Source organism: Malurus melanocephalus, unplaced genomic scaffold, assembly GCF_030028575.1.
Source record: "Malurus melanocephalus ecotype Western Australia unplaced genomic scaffold, MMel_1.1 scaffold_33, whole genome shotgun sequence".
NCBI lineage: Eukaryota > Metazoa > Chordata > Aves > Passeriformes > Maluridae > Malurus > Malurus melanocephalus.
In genome coordinates this window covers 2,881,904-2,907,316 of record NW_026623265.1, presented here as the reverse complement: position 1 = coordinate 2,907,316, position 25,413 = coordinate 2,881,904, and the positions used below count along the sequence as shown (strand labels likewise).

Below are 25,413 nucleotides of genomic sequence, written 5' to 3'. Positions count from 1 at the left end.
CAAGGAACAGCTGAGCAATCAGACCTTTACAAAGCTCCATATATACAGACATTGATCCATTAATGTTCATTTCTTAGCAGTTGCAACAAAKACGTGTAAGCAATCAAAACTGTTAAAAATGCTGTTGCTTTGTTTCTTACAGATTAGGTGACCTGAAAGCTTAAATACAAGAAAGGAGGTGAAAATCATTCTATAGATGGCTCATGTTTTAAACAAAAACCTGTGAGAAATGTTTACTTTCCTTAGAGAAGAGGAGAAAATATATTGAATATACTCATAAGATTAAATCCCTGTTTTATTTGAACGAGCCTGCTAGATGATGATGATGATTATTCTAAATCTTTGTTCATGAGCAAACAATTCAGTATCTACAACACTTGTTTTGCATGCACACTGTTTATGTATAGCAGGCTTTTGTAAATCATGGAGGGAAAGCTGCTCAGTGAGAGGAATAAATGGAACTATAAACAATTTATCAAATAGCTGGTACTTGTTTCAACTTACTTSAGGCAGGAGGACACATTTTCTACTTGTTTCCAAGGCAGAATAAAATTGTATGACTTTAGCAGCATTGATCCTTGTAGAATAGCTTTAAATCTTCCCATAATTTAGCTGGACAGTCTGCACACCTAGACAGTCTATMTGACTTGTCTCTCTTGGTAGAAAGTAGAGGTGGGAGTTGCTGCATTTGCGAAACTAAAAGTGGGATTGCAGCTAACCAAGTTGCCAGGCTTCAGCCATTGCCCCCTTTCAAACCATTTTCTACAATACACTAGCCTTTCTCATAAGAACTGCCCAGAACTTTTCCAGTAGGAAAATTTCTGTTGAAAGATTATTTTGATTAAATAAGAGTAGGAAAAATATATTTTTAAGAAATACTGGAATATAGCTTCCATTTTATGCTAATAGTTTTATCTGAAGTAAAAGCTGTTATGCATTGTATAAAATGTTTAAAAAGAAAACAGAGCAAAACACTTTAGATGCCATCAAAACAGAATATTTCAATCAACATCCAAGTGATTTTTAAATTGTGTAACATGGGAGTATGAAAACTGTTCACTTGTCCTTCATTTCACAAAGAAAAATATTCAACATCAGGCAATTTCCYTTGGAAAGCAAACACTGCTTACAAGCCAGCTCGAGCCCTGCTCTGCTTTTGCCCTGGTTCCCTGCTTGATGGCAGCTCCTACCTCTGCAAAAAATGCAGTCCTGTGCAGTCCTGTGTAGTGCTTCAAGGATAGTTACCAGGTGATAAACATACTGTTTGCTAAGAAATTTGTGAGGGTGGTAGGGCTGGGGATATGGGCTGTTTCTGAGGGGAGAAATATTAAATCTGTGGGCCACAGCAGGATCAAGATATATCAGAGTCAGGGACAAAAGGCAGTGGGATGACTCCGGCCTCTCTGGTGGGACAAAGACAGCCGTGCTATGTGGTGCTAATTCCTGAAGGGGAAAGCCTTTGTTTCGCCCATGAAAGGGATCAGGGAAGATCGAAGCCACTGCAGTCCCAGCGCTGTCTTTCCCTAGCCTTTCCTTAAGCTTCTTGATAACACAGGTGTCTTCACAAGAGTCTCCTTCAGAGACTTCTGCCAGTTCCCACCTACTCTTGCAGGGGCTGGAGAGGCAGCATTTGCAGCCATGGCTGGGCATCAGGACCCAGTGACCTGCTTTCCAGTCTCAGCAAAACGCAGACCATCGCGGGAGGGAGAACAGCTCTGTGTGACAGCTGTGCATGAGTCTCAGCATAAAGACCTGCTGTCTTTGTGAGTGCCAGGTAAGAGGGGATGAAGGCTMCAGGGTGCTCTATGTTGGAAAGGACCAATTGGAGCATTTGCAAATGCTTCCCCTGCCAAAGCCTGAGAAGCAAACCAAAACTTAGCCATTGGAGTAATTTGCAGGGATGTATCAGGTTTGTTGTGTCAAGGGCAGAAACTCAAGTTTAATCATTAAAACAYAGGTGAAGGGGAATTTACTCCCCTTTTTTATGTGCATCTGAATGTCTCTCCAGATCTGGTCCTGGCAGAACTGCCCTAGGCTGGCCCTGCGAAAGCTTTGTGCCCACAGGCCGAGGACAGGCAGCCCCTCTGACCCTGGTTCTCTCCTTGGGAAACATTATCTRCAGGGAAAGGGGCACCAGCAACCCCCCGGGCTGGGTCCTCCTTAATAAACATAGCTCATGGATAGCACAGCGCAGACAAATAACCAGCTGTGTGACAGTAAAAAAAGCACGGATATTGACACCAGAAGAAGACATCCCTGAGGCAGCACTCACTGCAAACCCGTCTCCGAATGAGCAATAGTTAAATGTTTGTCCTTGCCTCTTTCTTTCAAAAGTAGGGCAAATATCTATAGAGGTCCCAGCGGGGAGGTAATCTAACTTTAACTTTCATACAGTCAAGTAAAACACCCGAGACCTGTGTTAGGGATGCAAGCAGGTCGTCTGAATTATGATTATTCAATCTGGTATTATTTTAATCTGGCATGCCTCTCACGTGCTTCATTTAGGTTCATCTTGACCTGAAAACTGCAATCTCAATGCCTTTATCCTTACAGGTGATTTATCTTGTTGCAGTGTATTTTTTTTTCTTTTCGCCCCAAATATAAATATTTATTTTAATTGCGAAGCCCTGCCTGTGAGGCAGACCGGCACATTTCATTGTCTCGGGTCTCCCGAGTGTGGTCTGGGTCCCCTTCGAGYAGAAGCCTCTTGCTTTAACTCTCGCTCTTGGTAATTGAAGAAGGAAGATAATGAATTTAGAGCCACGGAAGGTGAAAGCCAACACCTCCCCTGCAGCCGCAGCGTGCTCTGGGTGATGTTTCCTTACTCGTTTACAAGACAATAGCCGAAGAAATTAAGGAGGGGGTGAAAATGACTGATCCTTTTCTATGAGATAATGGATGAGCCCGGGATGACCTGTTTTTTTCCTTGCGGTGGAGCGGTGCTGAAGACAGAGGGCACCCGCGCCCAGCCCACAGCCGTCGCCCCGCAGCCAGCGCGCCAGCTCGGGGCGGCCGGAGAGCCGCCAATGCCCGCTCCCGGCAGGCAGGGAGCCGCTGTCTCACCCGGCCAGGTACGTCTCAGGGGTGACCCTCGGAGCGGACAGCGGGGCTCAGCCGTGGGACTGCCGGCGGGGCAGCAGGGCAGGCAGATGGCACTGGGRAGACGGGCTGCGGTCTGCCCGCGGGAGCCTGCTTCGGGCTCTACCCGCCTGCGGGTGYGGACACGCAGCCAGGACGGCGGCTCCCCTCGGAGCATCGCCTTCCTCGGGTCTGTCTGCAGCCCCCCGCGCCGCTCGGTGGATACCCAGCCTCGCCGGCCCCGGCACCCCTGCCCGCCGCCGGGCAGGGACGGGAGCGGGGGGCAGCTGGGGCGGTGCGTGCCGCGGCGGTCTCCGAGCCCCGGGAGACGTGTGTGTATATGCGAGTGTGTGTGCGAGCAGTGTGTGTGTGTGTGAGACAGACACCGTGCGTGTGCAAGCGGCTGCACGGCGGCAGCAGCGCCTGGCGGGGGGCAGAAGTTTTGGGGAAGCGCCCCGCAGTGCTGGCGGGCGGCCGAGCCGGTGGTGGCGGGGCCGGGACAGCGGGACACTAGAGCACCGAGGCAGCGGGGTGCCGGGACAGTGACACAGGAGGCCGCGGGCAGGGGACAACGGGACAGGGAGACAGCGGACGTGGGGGCAGCGCGGCTGGGGCCCGCGGTCCGGCAGCTGCCCCGGCTGCCGGGCGCTGTCTCTGGTGCTGACTGCTCGTCGTGCAACAGGGACCCGGGCCGGCCGCGCTCCCGGCGCGGCATTCGAAGCCGCCAAGCCCTCCCAGCACGGCGTTTCAAGCCGCCAAGCCCTGTCGCGGGGCTCGCCGCCGCTCCCMGCCCGAAGCCTGTTTGCGCGGCGGGCGTGCCGGTAAGGCACATCAGGGCTTTGCCCGCGGTTGCCTTAGTAACTAATATGTATTTTCCCCTGCTTTCATGTGTGTGTCCCTGACTGAATTACAGTTTTGCCCCTTGCATACGGAAAAGTTAATCTAAACTGTAGAGTCKTTCCTTTCTTCCTCCCTTCGCTGACCTTTAAATGACATTTCCCGTGGCTGGCAGGGCAGACTGCTCCCTTTCTCTTTTTACCCGCGTTATGGATGGACAAGGGAAATTTCTAAACTGAGAAAGATGYCTTCAGGTAGTCAGAACGCAAAGGGAGAAGGGCTTGTCACCCTGCTTTCAGGGTTAGGGACCCTGGGGCCAGACTAGGGCTCTTCTCCGACGAGCTGCCTGCCTCCTGAAACTTTTAAAACTTCCCGGGGGCAGAGGGGGTGCGTGTAGTGTCTGGAAGTGCGGGAAGTGGCCGCCTTGGCTTGAAAAGCAAAAAGGATTGTCGAAACTCAACATATGTGAGTATGCGTGACTGTGTATCAAGACAAATAAATACATGTTTTAATCCCTCTTGAAACGTCTTGTTGAGAGGCTTATCGAAGCAAATTGCCCTCGGCATTTGTGAAAGCAGTCATCTCGAGCTGCGCGGGGTTGCATTATCGAGCTCAGGTTTGACATCGATTTCCCAGTTAGCCCGTTTTATCACCTATTTCTGTGCCACCAGGTTAAAAGTCACTAGGATGACGGCTGTCTTGGCACCTTCAAGAGTGACGCTGTGAGGCTTCGCTGTGATGGTATTTGGAACAACTTGGCTGTCATCAGGGAGAAGCAGATGCCATTATCTTCATGTCCTTAAAYCATGTGCAGGCAAGAGGAGCCCATGAAATTCGTAACCTGGGTCTGGATGACATCGTGCAACAAAATGATTGGCGTGCTGCTGGTCTTTTTTCCTGCTCTGCTCCTGGAGATGGACTTGCTGCCCAGGAGTGGTGGTCGGAAGGTTCTCCTCTCTGCAGCCTCCTCKCAGCGGTCGGTGGCTCGGATGGACGGGGATGTCATCATCGGGGCCCTCTTCTCTGTCCATCACCAGCCGCCAGCTGAAAAAGTGCCCGAGAGGAAGTGCGGGGAGATCCGGGAGCAATACGGCATCCAGAGGGTCGAAGCCATGTTTCACACGTTGGATAAAATTAACGCAGACCCAGTCCTGCTACCCAACATCACCCTGGGCAGCGAGATCCGAGACTCCTGCTGGCACTCTTCCGTGGCCCTTGAGCAGAGCATCGAGTTCATACGGGACTCGCTCATCTCCATCAGGGACGACAGGGACGGAGGCACCCGCTGCATTTCCGACTCGCAGACCCAGCCCCAGGCCAGAGTGAAAAAGCCCATCGCGGGGGTCATCGGCCCCGGCTCCAGCTCAGTTGCTATCCAAGTCCAAAACCTGCTCCAGCTCTTCGACATTCCCCAGATCGCTTACTCCGCCACCAGCATCGACCTGAGCGACAAAACGCTGTACAAGTACTTCCTCAGGGTGGTCCCCTCCGACACGCTGCAAGCCAGGGCCATGCTTGACATCGTTAAGCGTTACAACTGGACCTACGTCTCCGCGGTCCACACGGAAGGTGGGTATGGGGCAGCCCCCGCCTCCCTCCGGCCCCGGGGCGCGGCGCCCTCCGCGGCGGCTCCGCAAGGACGCGCCTGTGCCGGGTCACCCGCCGGGACCTCGGGCTGGAGGTGCGGCTCCTGCCGGGGACAGCGCCGGCCGCTGCCACCCGCAAGGACCGTGGGGTGAACGGGRAGAAGCGGGGGGTGCGGGGGTGCCGTTCCGGCGGCGCGGAGAAGCCCCCACGGCTGCGGGAGGCGGGAGCGGGGCTCGGCGACGCAGGAACGCTCGCAAGAGATGCGGCGTCTCCCCGGCGGTCCCGGTCCCGGCTCTGTTCCCATTCGCACAGAGCGGTTCGCGTGTTTCTAAATAAAAGTTAACAGATGTGAGCAGCTGTATCTGGGACGGGCGGCCGCTCCCCTCCGGCTGGGCCGCGGCAGGTCCGTGGGGCTGCCACCGTCCGTCGCTGCCCCCGTGGGAAGTTAGGCAAAACGGAATCAGGGCTCGGCAGGGACTCCAGGATTAGCTGCTGGCTATGCTGCGTGTGAGCTGATTTCCTGGGTCTGCGAACAGAGAGGAAAGAAAGCTGAAAATCCCTCCCCTGTCCAGGCAGCCCCTGCAAARTCAGGTCCCGTGGGAAAGGGCAGGCAGTGGCTGACCTGCTGGCGAGCCTGGGCAAGCGTGCTTGCATGCAGCTTGAGCAATAGTCAAAAACTGTTGCTCTGCACGATGTGTTCATAGTCAACAGGTCTTCCTAATTTTAAATATCAAAACAAAATTACAATAGTAAGGCTATTTCAAGAAAGAGAAATTGGTTATAGCCAGGCTACGTGGTGCAATATAAATTGCAGAAGTAATGGCACTTGATAGAAAACAAACTCTTGTGATATATTATTGTGGTATTTCTGTAGCCCAGTTGTGGTTCTCAAAATGGAATTTTTAAGTATAAAATTGCAGATATGACCACGTTATTGCTATAGCTTTGCAACCATTCTGTTTATCTGAGTRCACCTCTTGTACGGACTTGATTTATGATTCCCTCTGGTTACTGAGCTGACTCCACACCTTTCTTTCTCATAGAGATGCCTAAGTAAAATGAGGTAAGAACATATATTGTGACAAATAAATAAAAAAATCTCCAGGAAGATGTCCATATTGACAACATTCAGAAGGGAATTGGATTGATCTAGACACCAAAATCAGAAAGTGCTGCAGTTTGAGGGGGTTGGGGGAGAAGTGAGAGCATGAAGCAATGACCTGACACTTATGCCCTGTTCAGATGAGAAAATTAGCTGCTAGCAAGACTGGAACATGAACTATTAAGATTCTCTATTGTTTACAGATATGATTAGAGTCTGTGGAAAGCCAGGATGACAAATAAACACGAAACGGGTAAATTCTTTGTTGATGTAAATAGCCATCTCTCCCTTCAAGGCACTCTGGGGAGCTCTGCTAACTCACTGTGCCTGAGGAGTTGCCTCAAGGGGTTGGCTGCCTCTGTGTCCCACTCACATTAACATTAGTGGGCCTTATCTCTTTGGAATAGACAACATCTTCTGAAGGTTCATTTAAAAAGAGATCATTATAAGTAGCAACTTCAGTCATTGCTTTTGAGAAATTTTAATTAGATATCTATTTTTATGAATGTTACTGGCTAATGGAAAATAATTGTTGCAAGATATTTTTAGACTTTGAAATGATACTTTTGAGAATAGGGGTATAGCCCACAAGGCAACACTCTCCTCTTGTGGAAGGTCCCAAGGATTTTGCGGATCATGCAGCTTGAGATTCAGATTTACTTTTTTATTATTAATCTGTGTCTGCCATTCCTTTATTATTAAATCCAAAACAAAAATGTCACTGAAAATATGTAACAAGCTTCAACTTTTGCATTTMTTTCTAGAAGACAATATATTGACCCCCACCCCACAATGGCTGTTGGGTAGATTCCAAAGATATTTTTTTTTTTCCTTCTATTTAATGTGAAATTAGTATTAATGAAAATCAGTGTAAATGGTCGCATTTCTGCTGTTTTGAATCCCATGCATTCACTGTATTGTTAAAGGTGAAATCATTCTTTGCAGATAACACAAAGCCCCTCTGAATTGTGTGAGCAGAGCTGCCCCATCCATTCTATGTTTGGAAACAGGGGGATAAAGTGCAGTCAGAAACATTCCTCCTCCAGTTACTCGTAGGWCTCTATGCTTTATGGTGGGTTGCAAAATGTGCTGGGAGGAATTCTCAGGTATCTCTGGTTGGAGAATCTCTTYGGCAGGGACTGTGAGGAAGGAGCACATTTCTAGGAAATGCAGAGGTTGGCACTGTGAAGAAGTTGACTACTTCCCTTTCCAGGTGCTCTGGATCCAGTTTATATCCAGAGCAGAAAAGCTGCTTAGGTCCTACCTGACCTCTGGTTCTCTTGGGGATGGACAATGCTCAGCTCTTGTAGGCGCCCAGCCACAAGAGGATGCAATGGGACCACTGAGCTGAGTGACCGCCTGTGTCAGTGTGCCACATTCCCCAGTCCTCACTGACCCGGGGCAGGGTCATGGAAACAGCCCAGAGAGATGAGTCCTTTCCCAGCCTGAGCCATCCAACTCCTCTGGTTACCCTCCCTCTASTCCTGTACCTAACTGAAATTGATTGATTGAATGCCCAAACCAATACTTGGGTACACAATTATGTCTTTAAAGACAATAAGAAATAAAAACCACACAATTCATTAAGTTTCTTAACACGAAGCCTACATATGCCATGAGAACATAAAGAAGTCATCCATTTAGGATGATGTCTTTAAGCAGTTTGCATTTGATGTAGAAGTTTATTCTTCATGTACAAATACAGGAATTTAACTACTCTCAGTCTCTACACTCCAGCACGTGAGATGTGCCAGACCTTTTGGGGTTTTTTTTACACAGTGGTTTGTTAAAAAGTATAAACATTGCACTTGGGTAAAAACTTCTCAGTTAGTGAATAAAATCTGTTTTCAGAGGTCCACATAGCACATTGCCCCTTTTAGATTAAAATTYGCACATAAAACTCTACAATAAAAAAGAAAGAAAGGAGTTACTGTTATTTTGGTGATTTTRCTATGTATCTCAGTTGAACATAGTTGCATATCATGAGAGTAATTTTTTTCCAGAGCAGGGAACAGACATTAAATACTATAATAAATCTGTGCATCTGCCAGTGGAAGGCTGTGTGATTGTATAGTAGTTGCAAAGCATTTTCAAGGCTATTATTTTTTTAAGTTTTTTTCAAAGGTAATTTGATATTGGAGTTCTTGGTGTGTCTATATCTCAGCTCTTAGGCTTGAAAGTAATTCTTCTTGAAATACACATAAGTGGATGGTTTTCTCTGAGCCAAAGCTTCCTGTGGAAATCAAAGGCATCAAAAAGGAATCATGTTAAGTTGGAGACAACCCTGGGTGGGATAAGGGCAGAAGGAGCTATACTGGCTGAGAGTAACTTTCTAAGTGAGATATTCTGGTCTGTAGCAAGATAACCTCAGAATCAGAAATTATTCTCAAGTTAGACCAGGCAGCCACTGGTGATTTGGTAACACTGTAAAGAATTACAGGGGACACTTTCTTCCTTGCCTGGAGAGAAACCCCTGGATAGCCTCTGAAACAAGGCGAGAGAGAGCGAGCACCACTGCTGTGCTGCTTTCATGCTGAAGGCACAGAAATTAATGGGGCTGCCAGCAGAAAATGCACAATGGTTRTGAGATTCCTGTAGGTTACACTGACTTCCAAGATCCACAAGACACCTGCACCCTTGGTAGTGATCAGCATGAAGTCTCCACCAAATCCCTCACTTAGCTGCTCTTCTTACGCATGGAGCAGGTAAATGATGGTGTAAGTAGTCCTTTTATCATCTCATCTTCTATGTATTCCACTTCTGAATAAGCAAATAAAAGTACTTAGCGCTTGTGCTTGGCTTTTCATTTAAATCATTGCCTACCTCTGGGGAGACTTTTGATTCTGTGGCAGATTTTTGATTCTGTGACAATATAAATATGCACTATAGATCCATTTAAAAGCTGTTGCAATTTATGGACCTTTTCACTTTAGTGTACAGATAACCCTTCATAAACAAAATTTATGGACCATGCTTATGCTTTAGTGTACAGATAACCTTTTRTAAACAAAAGTTCCATTCCAACAGAATAACATGCAGATTTTGCAGAAGCAACTTTGGAAATGGAATGATTAAGTTAATTGCAGAAAATTTGGAATGTTTAGAAATTAATTTTAGAGAACAGTGAGATGTTTCTGGTCTTGATTAAATTTTGTCAGATTTGTATTGCCAGGCTGTTCCTTTTTCTTGAGTATAAGGCTTAAAATGAACTATGATGAAGCAGATGGCACAACTGCAGAGACTTTCAGATCAAAGTAGATGGTAAGTATATTATCTTCACAATGATTTTTGGTAACCCGACTGCTGCACATGGTCCAAAGTACAGAAACCTTATAAAAATGGTAATATGTGTTGGAAAGAGGATGGAAAGGAACAAGTCCTCCACTTTATTTCAAATTTCACAAAAAATAAGTTCATTCAGTGTAACCCACTGAAGTGGCTCTACATATGCTAGAAGATAATACTTCTGCTTAAAGGTAAATGGGGCTATATTGATCAAATAGCTCAAAGGAATGATTTCCATACAATTGCRTTTAATTTCTCAGAAATTGTTTCTAATTATGTACTACTGTTAATTCTGTGGTGTCAGTCAATGATTAATACTTTTTGATAAAATTATTGTCAGGCAACAGAGATAAGGAATTCCAGTTCAAATGTTTGAAATTTTAGAGTGTGCAAATGTTTCTTTAGATACCAACAATTACAGAAATGCTCTTAAAGGTTAAGCTCTTGTAGTGGTATGAATTGTGGTGGGATKTGTGTTCATAAATGCATATTTCAATTTATTTTTTTCTGTGTTTAATTAGCCTTACTAACCATCTTCAGAAGCTTTGTGACAGGAAAAAAAGGAGAGGCATATGTCCCAAGAAGAACAGAAATTAGCTTCAAAACAAGTATCCCTTCACTGGACACATTATTTGTATTAATTGGAAGGTGCTGAGAGAATCATTCACATAGATTTCCATGGAAAAAATTATGGTTGGTGACAAACACTGTAGAGATCAAGAGAAATTCCTTCTTGAAAATATATTGCTTTGCATGACTCCTAAATTCACAAATAGGATAGCTTTTCAACTACACAACTGGCAGCTGCATGAGTTAAGTCAGCTCAAAAAGCTCATCGAACTCCTGTGTCTGCCTTCTCAGCAATACTGCTAGAGTTCATATTTATTAGTCAGCACCATGGGTTCATTTGTGCTTTACTTTTATTTTTTTTCTGTGTTATGTCCTTGCTATCAGATTTTTATGTCTCACAATCCTTGTTAACTCCTGCAGGTTTCTTATCTCACTGAAGACTTTAAAAAATGTTAAATGAACTTAGCAAAGGCTATGTGAAAATGCCTCTAAAATACACCTTTGAACCATGGTTTGTAACATGGAGGTTTCTCAGACAGGAAACAAAAAGTTCTGTGGAGTAAAATCATATAACTAGAAGTAGTGTCACCCATTGAGAAAGGTTCTGCAGAGGTCTGGTGCATCAGTGAGCTGGTAACAGTAGTGAGAGACCAGAAGCATTGCACCTGCCACATGCAGCCCAGAAAAGTGCTGATCAAAGACATTATTAACTGGTGCTCACTGACCCATGTGAAAAAATGCAGGGATTTCAGTTTATCTTCGGGGTGGCAGGTGTGCTTGCTGCATAAGCCACTGTCACAGATGGCAGTAATTAACACCTGTGCCTGCAGTCTGAACTGGGTGGGGTGGCCAGGAACTGAGTGCACTGAAGAAGCTGTCCTTTCACCCATGGGGGTCTAAGGAATGCCAGGGGTTATCACCAGAGATGGTTGGAGAGAGGCGTGCAAGGGATAAGTGCTATCCAGCGGGTAATCACTCAGATTTGCTGTCTAACTTTTCAATAATGCTTTTTCAAACACTATGATTACTATTATTATTATTAATATATATCTTAAGTAACAATTTCTAGATYTGGTTTGCCAGCAGAAAGTTGGCTGTTGAGAGAGACGCTGAATATAAAAAGAAACAGGAGCAGGATGTGTACAGAGCATACGTACACAGTTCCAGTCTACAGCAACTTCCTGAGCCCTAGAGCTACCAGCCACCAATGAAAGTGTTCTTTAGGAGTTTGTCTAATTCCATTTTGTGTCATTTGATACTTTAGTCTCTACAGAATCACAGAACGGTTAAAGTTGAAACAGACCACTGGAGGTCATCTCATTCAGCCTCCCTCCTTAAGCAGGATCCACTGAAACACTTTATTCAGGATATTGTTCAGATGGCTTTTGAATACCTCCTGGGGAGGAGAATCCGCAGTCTCTCTGATCAGCCTGTTCCAGTGCTCAGTAACCCTCACAGAAAAGAAGTTCTCCCTCAATTTATAAAGTAATTGAATCTTGTGTGAACAAATATTTCTTGTTATTTACTTAAAACTATTCTTTGGCAACTGCATTACCTTCATATGTTCATGCAAAACTACTCATAATTTTTAAATTCTGATTATTATTCTGCACTTTCAATTCCAATATGAAATGTGGGGAAGCAGAGCTTTATTCAGTGGTCAGGGTGGTTGTACACCATGGTTAAACTCCCTTGAGAGGTAACAATTTCAGTATTGCTCTCAGACCTTTCCTGATAAATTTCTAGTAGTCCATTACCTTTTAAATTACCACCATGCACTGAATGGATGCTGCCAGAAAATACCTTAAAATTACTGCAAAACCTTATTCTTGAGTGGTAAGACTTACTTCTGAGGCCATTACACACAGGGTTATCCTTGTGTGTGTTACCCTTAATTTATTAACACAAAAAGCTCTTTCCTACACTTTCCTATCKGTTAGCCAATTATTAATCCAGGACCTTCTGTTGCATCCCATATTAACTTGATTTCTTCCAGAGACTTTAATAAGACACCTCATTAAAAGCTTTCTTAAATCCTAAATGCTCTATAGTGAATGTATTATTCATATGGTTACATGCTCTAAAAAAAGAAGTCTAATTAGCTTATGAGGTAGATGGTTTTTCTTCTGAAAAGTTATGTTAGGCTTTCCCTGATATGGCATATTTGTTTATTTGTACCTTAGTACTGYTTTGTTGTTGTTCCTACCAATTCACTTTGTGAAGAAATATCTAAAGTCTGCAGAAATATCATGTCTGTTGTTCACTGGATTACCCTCTTTGTCACTCTACTCTCTATAAATTCATTTAAAAATGAAAACTGATATGTGGAAATATAAAATTGCTTTTTCTACTTTACTGCTTGTTTTTGTGCTAAAGCCACTTTAACTGGTGCTAACATGCCACAATAGAAAATTAGCTGGTATTGCCAATTTGTTGGAGTCCCCCTTATGGATTTGGATTTTTTTCAAAAATACATTCTATTGACASTCTGAGACAATGGTTCATTTCTATCCTACATAAGGAATGACCTTTGTGTGAGAACTGTCCTATCTGCCTTTGCAGGCAGTGCAGACTGAGAGAATTAATTTAACTTTTCTGTTGTGGTTTTATCTTCCTGAGTGCTCTCTTTATATAATTGGTTATCATTGAATATCAGGCAAGTTTCCCATTTCTTGAATATTTGAAGAATGGTGGGTTATTAGATTCTATGCCTTTATGTCTCAGRCTTGTTTCATCTTGGGTTTTTTGTGGTTTTGTATTTCAATTGTCAAGGTATACTCTGTTCTATTTCCCTCATTAGGGCACAACTTAGACTTTTTGAGGTATTAGCTTTTATTTATTTTGATTTTTAAAGAAATTTGAATATCGTTATGAAATTTATTTTCTTGCTTTATCATGCCAGCTTTTTTGATACTTTTGGAACTTTGGCTCTCAGCCTCCCATGTATTTCCAGCTAATCTCCATGTGATTTGTTAGTATTTCACCCTTTTGGCTATTCCTTTTAATGCCCTTGAAATTAGCTTTCTCATTTTTATATAATTTGCTTTAAATTAAAGATGACTTTTACTGCTTTTTTATTTCACATGCAGCTTTTTTTCTGTCCAAATATCACTACAGTTCCAATTGCAGACTACTTTTCGGATAGTTAGATCTTAGCAATATGWATGTGGCTTAAGACAAAATGAAGAGTTGCTGCTTCTTTTGTGATTTCAATGAGCAAATGAATAACACATAAAACACAGGAAAAAGAAATCAATACAGARTATGCAAGGTTTGCCTTCATTTTCCATTATCTAACCTGCAGTCTGGCAGTGCTACATACMGAGCCAGAGCATCTCAATAGCATTTTGTGACATGTGGGGTGCTTTTTAATGAAAAGTATGGTGCATCACAAGCTATCCTTTTTTCTTCTGCTGAGCCAGTGCCCAAGTGTGACAGATATTTCATTTTACGGAAAAATCCTGTTCTTTGTTCTGTAGTGTTGCAGTGCTTTGTCTGAACAATTTTCATGAATAATCTCTCWTGAATATTTTTATAAACAAGTGAATTTCTGAAAGGATATTTGAATTATAATATTAGCCATCCATGATTTATAAGTCTCTTGGAAATTTTTACAGTAACGTTGTAAGCATGGGCATTTGGTATTTCTGGTAGACAAAGCAGAGAAGATCATGTCCCATGCTGGTGCAGAGATCAACTGTAGCTGCTAGGCTCCTGATTAAATGCTCATTGAAGTTAAYTGGTGGCCCTCTGCTGAATCCAATGGATCCTGAATTGGGCTCAGCATGGCCATCCGATGTTGTCTTTTCAGGTTATTGAGCTGACATTCCTCAGAAAACCATAAAAATCTGCAGGGGTTTTGAATCCCACAGCTACGTGTATGCCATAGTTAATTGAATGTTGTGTAAAATTGGTGAAAACAAACTGTGTTTGTTGGATTTGCAAAGATATTAGAGGATATTCAGATACAAAATTAATTTCTTCCAGCTGAAAGGAGGCTGAATCTAGTTCTTCCCATACAAGTTTCCCAGTCAATTTAACACTAGTTTCTCTTTGCAAAATGTTTGAGGACCAAACTTTCATTTTCTTAGATTCAGTTGTTTCTCCAGCAACTTTCATCCTTATTCATCTGTGGATACAGATGGGTTTRTACAAGCTAGTAATTTCCCAAACATTTATTCAAACAAAACTCATCCTGGCAAACAGCAATAAGAACCAGACATGAATATTGCTGAAGTGACAACAGTTGGAAATCTGSATAAATGTTCATACATACTCTCTTAAAATGTTTGGCCAGGTTCCATTGTGCATTGAATATCTTTTCCTAGGTGGAGTAGAATATAAAAGATAAATTTGCAATTAATTATCAGGAAGTGAGAAAACCTTTCAAGCTTATTTATTAGCCTTTCTTACCAACATGGTGTTGTGGAGAGGCTTTTGCAAATGGAAATTTGACATGTAGAAGTTCATGCTGGGTATTGAAGTGGTGATCYTCCTAAGGAGACTGAGATTTACTCATGTGGAGCTCACAGTTAGAGAAATACAATCTCTTGCCAAAACAGCAAATATATGAAACTGAATATTGGTAGTATTGTTAAGAAATGCTATATTATGAGYGCTGGAAAACTGTAGGATTATTTGAGAGACTGGAAAGTAAAAAAATCTGCTTTTATTGAACTATTCAAAAAGGGTTATGGTAGTGGGCTGACAGCATTCTTTTGAAGGATGTCCTTATTTGCCAGACCATGTTTCCTTGGAGGGCAAACCCATTCAGGATCAGCTTAAAAACTCTACAGCTATCAGCTATGGGAAGCAAAGTGCTGAGCTGGGACAGCACTGGAGCAAAAGTGTTGAAGATTTTGAGAAGGGGCAATGAGCCAGACAGCAGCCCTGGCAGCAGCCCTGGCAGACTGGGTGTCACTTAGTCCTTTCTTGTTCCCTTCCACCCTCAAGGCACTACAGGTGTGGCCCTCAGGCATCGCTGCATTCCCTGTATAATGGGCTTAGCCTTTTTTAGAGAAACCTGCACAGCTCACACCAGTCTTTATCCACCATCAAGTTTGACCAGGACACCAACATCTGACAGCTCAGTCTGGATGGTGTGTGTCACTTAGAGCCAGGATTCCTTCCCTTCCCACACAGTGCCAACCTGCAAATGAGATTACAATGACARGAAGGTTTTTCAGGAGTTCCTTATGGATTTGTCACCAAACTCAGAAAGATATAAACAATACTCTACTAAATATATGCCCCTAACCATGCTTCAATTGTGTCCTTTGATGTTGGCATCCTGAAAAAGGGTAGGATAAGGACGTAGTAGAAGTGGCTTTGAGACAGTAATGTGGAAAACTGATGCTGTGAAGTTGAGTGAGTCAATGAATATTGATTTCTATGTATTACAGAACAACCAAAAATGGACAGCCTTGAGTTATGCCAAAAATCCAAACACAAAAGACAAATGAGCTATGTCAGACAGCTCTGGCTACCAAGACAGCAATCCCCAGAAAAATGATAAGATGGTGATGCAGACTTCAGATGACAAAAAATTGTAATTAAATTAAAACCAATCAGTGTGACACTATGAAAAATAGGTCCTCTCAAACAAACCTGATTTTATTCCCTGATGAAAATGCAAACTTGGTAGCTATGGATTGAAAGAGCAGATTGAAATATTGAAAAGAGATAGGGATAAAACTCTGAATGATTTGAGGGCTGAAAAACATGCTTAATAGCAGGAATCTAAAACAGCTTAATCTGTCTGGTTTTTCAAAGGGAGATACAGCTTGATTTACCAAAAATGCTTCATTTCCTCTGAGCAAACAAAGCCACTGGGAACCACAGGGCTCTGCATCCTAATGGTTAAATGCAAAACAAGCACTGTTTGCTGGTAAGTCAACAAATTCCAATTAGAAAAAAGACCAGCGTTTTAGCTTATGTTGGTGATTAACCAATGAGATTATTGACTGAAGAAAATTCAAACTTTCGATRTTGTCAAATCAAAATTAGATGCAGGTATTCCAGAACAGTTTTATTTGGCATACATCTCACTGGACAGTGCAGGTGAATCTGGAGAGAATGTATGAGCTGAATTTGACCAGTGGTCAGATAATAAGAGCTGATCTTTTGTCATTAAATTTTGTCCATTTGTGAATAGTTTTAATTAAGTAAGGAGGCAAGAAAAATGTCTTACTTAAAGAGTGACTTAATATTGTGTTTTTTCAGCTGCCTAAGAACAACCAAAGTATCCTATGCTGTGGGTGCTGATTGTAGAGGAAGAGAAACTCTGAACAAAATAATCCCACCAATCAAATCCAGCAAACTGTTTCAGTTTTCAGACAGTATTTTAAGTCACTATTTGTCCTCCCACCAGCAGCTGGTGCCTGTTGTGCATTTTGCCCTTGGACTACAGAGTTCCAGTTCCTACTGCTTTTGTTTGCTTGGAGGAAATTTCCATTTTCATGTGGAATTTATWCTTCACTTATTCTCTTACTTGTGACATAGATATTGGCCCCTATGACTGAAGAAAACAGCAAGTTTTCTAAAAGGATGCAATGACATTTTCTGGTGGTCTCACTAATTAGAATACTACTTTGTACCTGAGTGACTTAATTCATGTGACAGCCCATGCAAAGTAAATGACTAAAAAAACACTAYGAAAGAAAACAAAAGCAAAACAARAAAACAAGGTTAGTTARCATTTTTACCCAGCAGTTTTTCTAGAAATGAATTCAGTGCTGAATTTCTGAATATCTGTTTTAATTTTAACAGGTATAATACGGGCATCAATGTTTTCTGATTGTTTCAGATCCCAATCAATATGTTATATCACAATCCCTTCATGCAATGAACACATTAATGTCCTTTTACAAGGTAATTTAAAGCATAGCCATGTTTTAAAACTCTTTGTCCTTGTCACATCTACTTCTGACTTTGCTACTGAGTCCAAATATATGTGAAATAATACATTCCCCCCCTTTGTCACAGATGTGCTGTTTTCTGTGAACTGTGAAACAGAAATGTACTGGTACCACAAATATCCCAAGTCACATCACTGCTTTTTATAGTTCATATCCTGAGGACATATGARTAATAAAATTGTCTTCAAAGTTCTGGTAAAACATCTGTATTCAGAACTATGAAGTCAATRGGAGCTATTTACTGAAATTTAGCTATACATCTGACTCTGTGTGAAGATCCTGTAAGGTGCAGAATGCTCTTGTTTGATCCCAAATGGCATTGTGAACACCAGCTTAACTTTCAGCACTTGAATTATGGAGGGCAAGAACTAAGCACACGCTTAGGCAAAACAGTTTCTGGGGATCTTGCATCGCAATAGTGCCTAGTGCCTTACAGGATGAGGCAGAGTGTTTATCTCACATTAAACACAGGCTTTCTACTGGGAAAGCCGACATTTATAAGCCTTGTAAGGGACTGTGTAGTGGGTTAGTCTAGGGGGAAACCRAAGAGCCTTAGTACTGTGCATATCAAGGGATTATGAAAAGTGATGAGTGGGTTAAATAAAGAAGACTGCAGTCCACCAGAGAAAAAGGCAGGATTTTGGATGGGCTGCTTTGAAGTTGCAGGTAAAAGTTAGTTGCTGCTGCCTTTCTTAATTTAAAGTAGTGTGCTGAAATAACTGATTAGTTTGGCTTTTAAATTTCTAATTATTTTCTGATTTTTTGTTTGAAGATCAAGGTAAGTAGGCAGTTGAGTGTTGAAACTTTATTTATTTACTTAAAAGTATTTATTCATGTAAGAACTGAGACTTATTTTGAAGTATTTTATTTGTTTTGCTCTAATTACTCATTTGCTGTACTGGATTACACTATGGTAAATGTCACCTGGATTTTTTTCCTTTCTCTTTTATAATGAAAATTTTTAGAGTACTGATTTGTATGTGCTTAAATTCATGAGCTTAGACAGGTCTTTTATCATAATACATGCAGGAAAATAAGATACAAAGCAAAAAGAAAGAGAAACTACTTCAGTRTCTCCATCACACAAAGGTAACTGATACAAAAGGCTATTGGCTTTTTGGTGTTGCCAGGCCCCTTACACTTGTACAAACTTTAAGTTCCAAGGATGCTATCTTACATTGTCTAGCCTCTAACAAATACTAACCTAAAATTCAGAACACAGAATGTTCTGTGAAATGGAAATAAAAAAAAAAAAAAAGATCATGTATAGAATAAGCACTAGGTGTGCTTCATTCCTTAGTAGGCAGGTTTCATATTCTATCCATCAGCATGCAGAGGGCAACTGGGAACTGCCATGAAATGGCACTGGGCTGCCTTGTTTTGGAGAGAAATTTATTGATGTGATAGGATCTGTCAAATCATTTGCTGTCACTAAATCAGCACCTGAGAAAAAGGGAAATAGCCTATAGCAATCTTCAACTGGTTCTGCCTCTGAATCCAGGTTTCATCTTCCCATCCCATAATAAYAGCCTGTACCTTTCTGTACGTTGCCTCTTAGTCTTTCCTACAGCTCCCTCTCCCAGGCCTGTATCTCAGAATCTATGCTGATACTTAGAACAGTCTCTAAAAAGCTCAGTTGTCTTTTCATTGTTTTTAGAAGTTAGTGCCTTCTGGAAATGCACACACGTACTGCAAAATCACTCATCTTTCAGTGCCTTTTTTTCATGTTTTTAACATAATACACCAGATTTCAGCAGTTTGAACAACTGGGTGTAAGCATCTCTGAACCACRTAGGATTGATGATCATGCCCTCAGTCAATGCTGAGTGCATTTTCTTTAGACCGAAAAAGTTAWATGTCTGAGCTGACCTGCAAGCTTAGCTTTCAGACAGGTAAAGAATTTGAAAAAAAGCTTTGTAGTCATTAAAATTAGATCATAATTTGCTTTTTATTTCTCTAGGTTATTTTAATAGGAGAATAAAATTAACTTTCAATCTGATTTCATTGATGTCCATTGAAGATTTGCCACTGTTTTCCGTAGGAAGAAGTTTTGTTTTAATTATTACACAATTTCAATGCATACGAGCAAAATGTACATGCATATGAGGAAAGAGGGTTATAAAACACAACCTGAGGGAAAGCCTGTACATCTTACCAATAGAAACAATATTTCTTTATTGCCTTATCTTTATGTAGAAAKATACATTCTAAAAATGTATATATTTCCAAAGAATTGCTCCATGTAATGTGTATTTGAATTTCAGTCTAAGGGAAACTTTTTGCTGCTACTAATGACTTTGTGGTGACAAAGGCCATTGTTATTTGGAATAAAGGGAAAAGGGTGTTCTCCATACTGTAGCTAGGATCACCAGTATTCAAAAGTATACATTTTAATAAAAAGGGGAAAGAGGTGGAGCACACCTGCAAGCACAGATGCTTTGCCCTTAATTTATGCAACTTTAATTTTATTCAGAGCATTTAAGTTTTGTATGTAGTCAGAAGTTCTGCTTCACTGCTAATTAGGAGTAAATCCAGTAGAAAAGAAGGATCTAAATATGTGTCACAGTTAAATGAAGAGAATAAAACAAAACAAGAAATGTTTGCCTTAAGCCTAATTCACCTTGAGGTGATTGGCTTCACCTTTGCTATAGAAATAAGGGATTCATCCACGTATTTATTATGGAAAAGTTCTTCAGACAACTGAAATTATTTCAACATTAAGAAAATGTTTTATCCTGGGGCACTCTTCAGAGCCAAGGAGAGACACATGATTGGGATTCTTATTATAAATGTTATCTCACTGATCACACTGACTGAAGAGATTCTGGACCAGCTTTTCCCCTGAGATGAGAATACAATTTTTTACCAGTATTACTGTCAAATGTGACACTGCTGTACTTTGCTCTGTGAACGCTCTGTGTTTGTTGCTCCAAGTGATGAGTTGACCCTGACCAGTGGCCAGCCACCCACACTGCCACTCGCTCCCTCCTCCCTTCTCTATACCAAGGAGAGTGGGTAGGTAGAAAAAGACTGAATCCAAATAGCTGCAAATCCAAACCACAGCCTACACAGGCTGCTGTGAGGAAAGYTCACTCCACTGCAGCCAGACCCAGTAGAGCCCAGCTCAAAAAACTTCAGTAACTAAACCACTATCCTGTATGCAAGATGTATTTTCTTACTTTCTCATGTTGAAATTGAAGCTATATTGTCCACTTCTCTGATGAGTGCTCTAAATGTTGAACTGCTTGATTTGAAGTTTTATGCCTGCAGAGGCCTCTTTGAGTTTGTAACATCACACTGAAGCTTTCACAACTAATACCTTAGATATCTTTAGCGTTTCAAACCCTATCCAGTCAAGGACTTAGAAATGTAGAATTATTTAACCTAGATTTACAGCCTAGAGAAATCTCAAGGACAATTCCTTGGTTGCATGCTTCATGTTTAATAGCCTGAGTACCTGTGTGACCAACTGTGCTGATGAGATATAGAATATACTACAGATAGAGGACATTTCAGATACTTCAATTTGAAGGTTTCTCCATTTTTAAAGATGTTTCCAAGTGTTGTAGAAGCCGCGGTGTTACAATAACTTCAGCTGTTTTGGAAAAAGGGACACATTTTAGGAATGCAGAGTAGAGATCGAGATTTAGCCTTAATGCCACTTGAGTAGAAGTTTCCCAAGACACATTCCAACTCAAAAAATCACACAATTTTCCAAGCATTTTCTTCAAGGACTTCTTACATTTTATAATGGTATGTGTGCACTTAACCCACTTTGAAGTCTGGCCTGGTAAGTTCCTTAATACCAATAGTTCTCTTGAAATGTTTTTCTAGAATTTAATTCCTTCTACAATTAAAAGCTGCTTAATGCCTCTCTTTTAGATACTGATTTGGAGTTTTGTTTGTATATTTTTGATGTGAGAAGGGGACTCTGTCCTTGTATATATCACTTAAAGTCCCATCTTCCTGTCTTTCATGATCTTTATGGCTACTTTTTGAGATTTCACCATTTCTCCATTATCTTATAATGCTGGATATCAGTGCAGAAGCGGTCAATGAAACATACTGTGAAATAGAATTAAAGTAGTATAATCTCTCTGTTACTAAAGTACTACACTTATTTACATAACTAGACCCCAATTATATAGCTTTTTTTAGCCACACATTACCTTCAGTGCTTATCTAYTAAGATTACCAAGACAGTAATTGCATCCTATGATGGAATCCAAGTTCTTGTATGTGCAGCATTTTTAGTTCCTGAAAGTTTAAATTTATGTGTGTATTTAACTGTGTATTTCTTTGTCTATGTCCAGTTTATTGATTTTCTTAGATCAGTCTGCATTGTTAACTTGTCTCCCAACCTTTCTGTCATTTGCAAATATTATTGGTAATGCTTTTGTATTTTTGTTTTTCCAGGTCACTGATTAATGTTAACTAGTAAAATCTAAGCACAGATCCTTGTGRGACACAATAAAGGAACACCCAACCAATTAGTGTTCCTTTACTGCAAGTATATATTGAAATCTATCAGCCAGACTTTAATCTATTTTATGTCTGATGTACTGATCCTTATCATTCTAGGTTCATAGCCACAATGAAGGTAGATGTTCAGTGGAAATTGAACTGTATTGTTCAATACTACTTTTGATAACCTAGATTATAAATCCAATGATAAAAGATTATTTGGATGACTGATTTAGAAAGATCTAGTTTCCACATACACATAATGATTGGCAACTCTTACATTGTCCCATTCCATAATTTTTTTKGTACACATATTCCATCTCAGTTGACAAAATAACCTGTTATTTTGTCTAAAATGGGTGTTAGACTGACAAGCCTGTAATTACTCAGGTTACTTATCCTTTTAAAWATTGCACAACACTGCATTTGTTGCAGTCCTCTGGCACTTCACAACTTCCAACAGCTATTGAAAATAGTTTCTAGTAGTTTAGAGGCTCATTAGCAACTTCCGTCAGAAGTTATGTGAATGCACCCATTTAAAAGTGCTTGCCTTTGGAGCTGCCACTTGATTTCCTCCTGACCTGGGAAGGGAAATTACCATTCATCATCACCATCAACATCATCATCATCCTCTGGTATGTATAYATGATCTGTCTCTTTCCCAAAATACAGAAAATAAAAATTTATTAAATGCTTCTTTCTGTTTTGCAGAATCCCTTCTAATAGTGACCCATCATCATTATCCTTCTTTTTCTTTTTTTCCTGAAGTTCCCATCTTCTATAATTCCTCCATTACCTTTTGGACTCCAACGCTACCAACTGTAGCCAAATGGCATAATTTCATTATTTCCATGAGAGGAAGAGCAGTTCAGATCTAAGAAAAGAAAGTGGCTGKGAGGGATTACTAGGAGAGGCAGAAGAGGGCCCAGCTCTGCTGCCCAGTTTGTCTGTGCTTACTCTGGCAGGCAGGGCTGGTTGCTTGTCATCAAGGGCAGGAGATGACACATGAGGCAGCAGCTGCTGCTGTGGAAATGACAGCTCCCAAGAGTAGTGGTCAGGGCTCCTGGCTTCCACATTTTAGGATCTTCCAGGAGCAACCAACCTGCTGCCCCAAAGCTTTCACCTGGGACTCCTCCTCCCATCTGGTAATTCTTTTGACTGACTTTGAGTCAGCWCCAGTTACAGAGCTCCCAGTGTAGTGGATGGCAGGTGGTGCTGTGTGTTCAGAAGACGGCAAATCTTTAATGATGTTGCTCAGAAAGATTGCCCAGTCAAYATTTGGCCACTTGAGTCGTTGTTGTGCCTTTAGTTGTCCCTGTAGTTGGGTTTTGCTCTGAAGAAGCAATGGTATTTTATTTCTCAAGGAYGGTAAACACAGCAGTTTTCTCTGGGGAAGTGTTTGTTCCAAGTGTAGTGTGTTGATATGACATTATGAGAAAAGAAAGAAAAATGATAATTTGTGGTTAAAAACCACAACTTCATAGAACCCCATTGGTAAGAGACAAAACCAGTTCAGCTCTCGCTTGTCCTATATGCATACATGAACACACAGAAATACTTCAAATGTTTTTCATTGACATTGTGTTTTATGYTCATCAACCTCTACAATATAATGTACAATACAAATATCCACTCAAAATAAAATGTTGCTTAGGAGGGGMGAAAAAAACCCTACCAACCCACTCAAATTAAGTCATCAAGAAAAAGTGGTTTCAGAGACCTCAAGGAGGGTTAAGAAAACCAGAAAGCTTTCTGCCTTTGTGTTTTCTTCAGATATGTTAAATTAAGAATGCAGACATCATGTCAGATGAGCAGCAGTACTTGTGACAGTGCATTTATCAAGTGCTAACAAGAGGATGAAGGAAAATTGAAATGCCATTAGAATCTTATTCTTTGTTAAAAGGGAAGTACTACATTTTGCACTAATTCATTGTGACAGATGATATTCGGACAGAACTGACACCTATAACAAAATGTGACTAAAGTGGATGTAATTCAGGAAGTGATGTCTCATTTTTTTCCCCTAGCACTTTGAYGTCAGTGTAATAGATAATTTGGATTTGGATTTCTTTTGTCTTAAATCGATTTATCTTTGATCATCAATGCTTTTTGTTATAGGCAGACATCTACTTACAAAAATAGCAAAACCATTAGCTTTTTGGATTGTAAGAAAAATGAAGTAATTAGTCTGATTAACATTGTCAAGGAAAACTGTCCCATCTAAMCTCTATTTCCAGGCAATACGTGCAATAACATTTTAAAGTATGATGTTGTTAACAGCCTTTTCTGCCTCAGTTTGCATTTTTTCATTGGAAATGCAAACTTTTTTTATTATAACTGCTGGAGAGACTTTACAGAAGATCGAGTGCTGTAGAGGGAACTCTTGCAAGTTACAGTTCTATAAAATTTCAGTTACAGCCCTCTTTGGGTGTAGGGTTGAAAACAAGGCTGACAGTGAGTGTTCCAACAAGATATTTCAAAGGTTTTTCAGATGTAATTGTTACTCATCATTGCTGCTTATTGAGATAGGCACTAATCTTCAGCTGAGAAGTTTACTAGTTTACTGAGAAGTTTACAGTACTAGGAATGTGCCACCAAACTTGGTCCCCATGCCACTGAGAACCTACCTGCTCAGTAGTCTTTCTGTCTGAATCATTTTATTTTCCCCCACAACTGAATAATAAAGAAATCTTAGTGAACAGAGAGGACAAAAASGATAATCAGATACAGTTCCTTTGGCTGCAAATTGCTCTGCAGTAGATTATTTCAGAAGGTTCCTGTACGTTAATTCAGTAAATATAGTTTACCTTTATTTCATTTTTTTTAATAGTCGCAGTAAAGTGTCAGACAATGCATTAAAAGTACTATTTTGAAATATCATCTTTAAATTAGAAGCTAAACTTACGTCTTGCAGAGTCTGATGATTTGCATTTTTTAATCAGATCCTCTAATCTCTTAATTTTGTTTTTAGCACATCTTAGTTTGATATGCCCACTTTGTTAGCTAAGGAAGATGCTTAAATAAAAGTTTGGAAATAGTATCCTTCTATATTGTAAGAGGCATCAAATAAACCTGCAACCCTCATTTTTTTTCAGTAACCATTTGCTTGAGCCTCTTTTTTTGAAAAATGAAATCAACAAATATTCAGTCCAGAGAATTGCAGACTCTTTTTACAGGGGCACTATGGAAAAGTTTGTTTTCAATTTAATAAAAGCTTGAATTTACTCAGAAAGCACTAACCTAAGATTAGGGCAAACAAACTATTTAAGTAGAAATGTAAATCCTTATACAATGCCAATAGTCATCAGCCTTTATTATTGCTACAGAGTAAAACCTTTTCACAGAATTGCAGAATCACAGAATATTCTGCGTTGGAAGGCACCCACAAGGATTGAGTCCCATTCTTGAATGAATGGCCCATACAGGGGTCWGAAAAACAAATGTGGTGATACATCTTTCAATTCATCTGACCTTTAGCAGAGGTCAAAAGCTTTTTGCAGAGCCATTTGTCTTTTCTATTCTTCGGTAATCTTGCCTTGGCTCTTTCACTCATAAAGAAGATGTATTTGATGG

General features: G+C 41.1%; 1 protein-coding gene across 3 annotated transcripts in view; it reads left to right on the top strand.

Annotated features, from left to right (window-relative positions):
• Positions 1 to 4,769: 4,769 nt before the first annotated feature.
• Positions 4,770 to 25,413, top strand: part of GRM1 (glutamate metabotropic receptor 1) — a 176,562-nt gene continuing 155,918 nt past the window's right edge. For 2 of the 3 annotated variants that reach the window (XM_057364010.1, XM_057364009.1), the window contains exon 1: positions 4,785 to 5,484. In XM_057364010.1, coding sequence (XP_057219993.1) covers positions 4,785 to 5,484 — 700 coding nt within the window. Of the gene's footprint in view, positions 5,485 to 25,413 lie in introns of all 3 variants that reach the window. The other variant, XM_057364008.1, reaches the window with a different exon arrangement.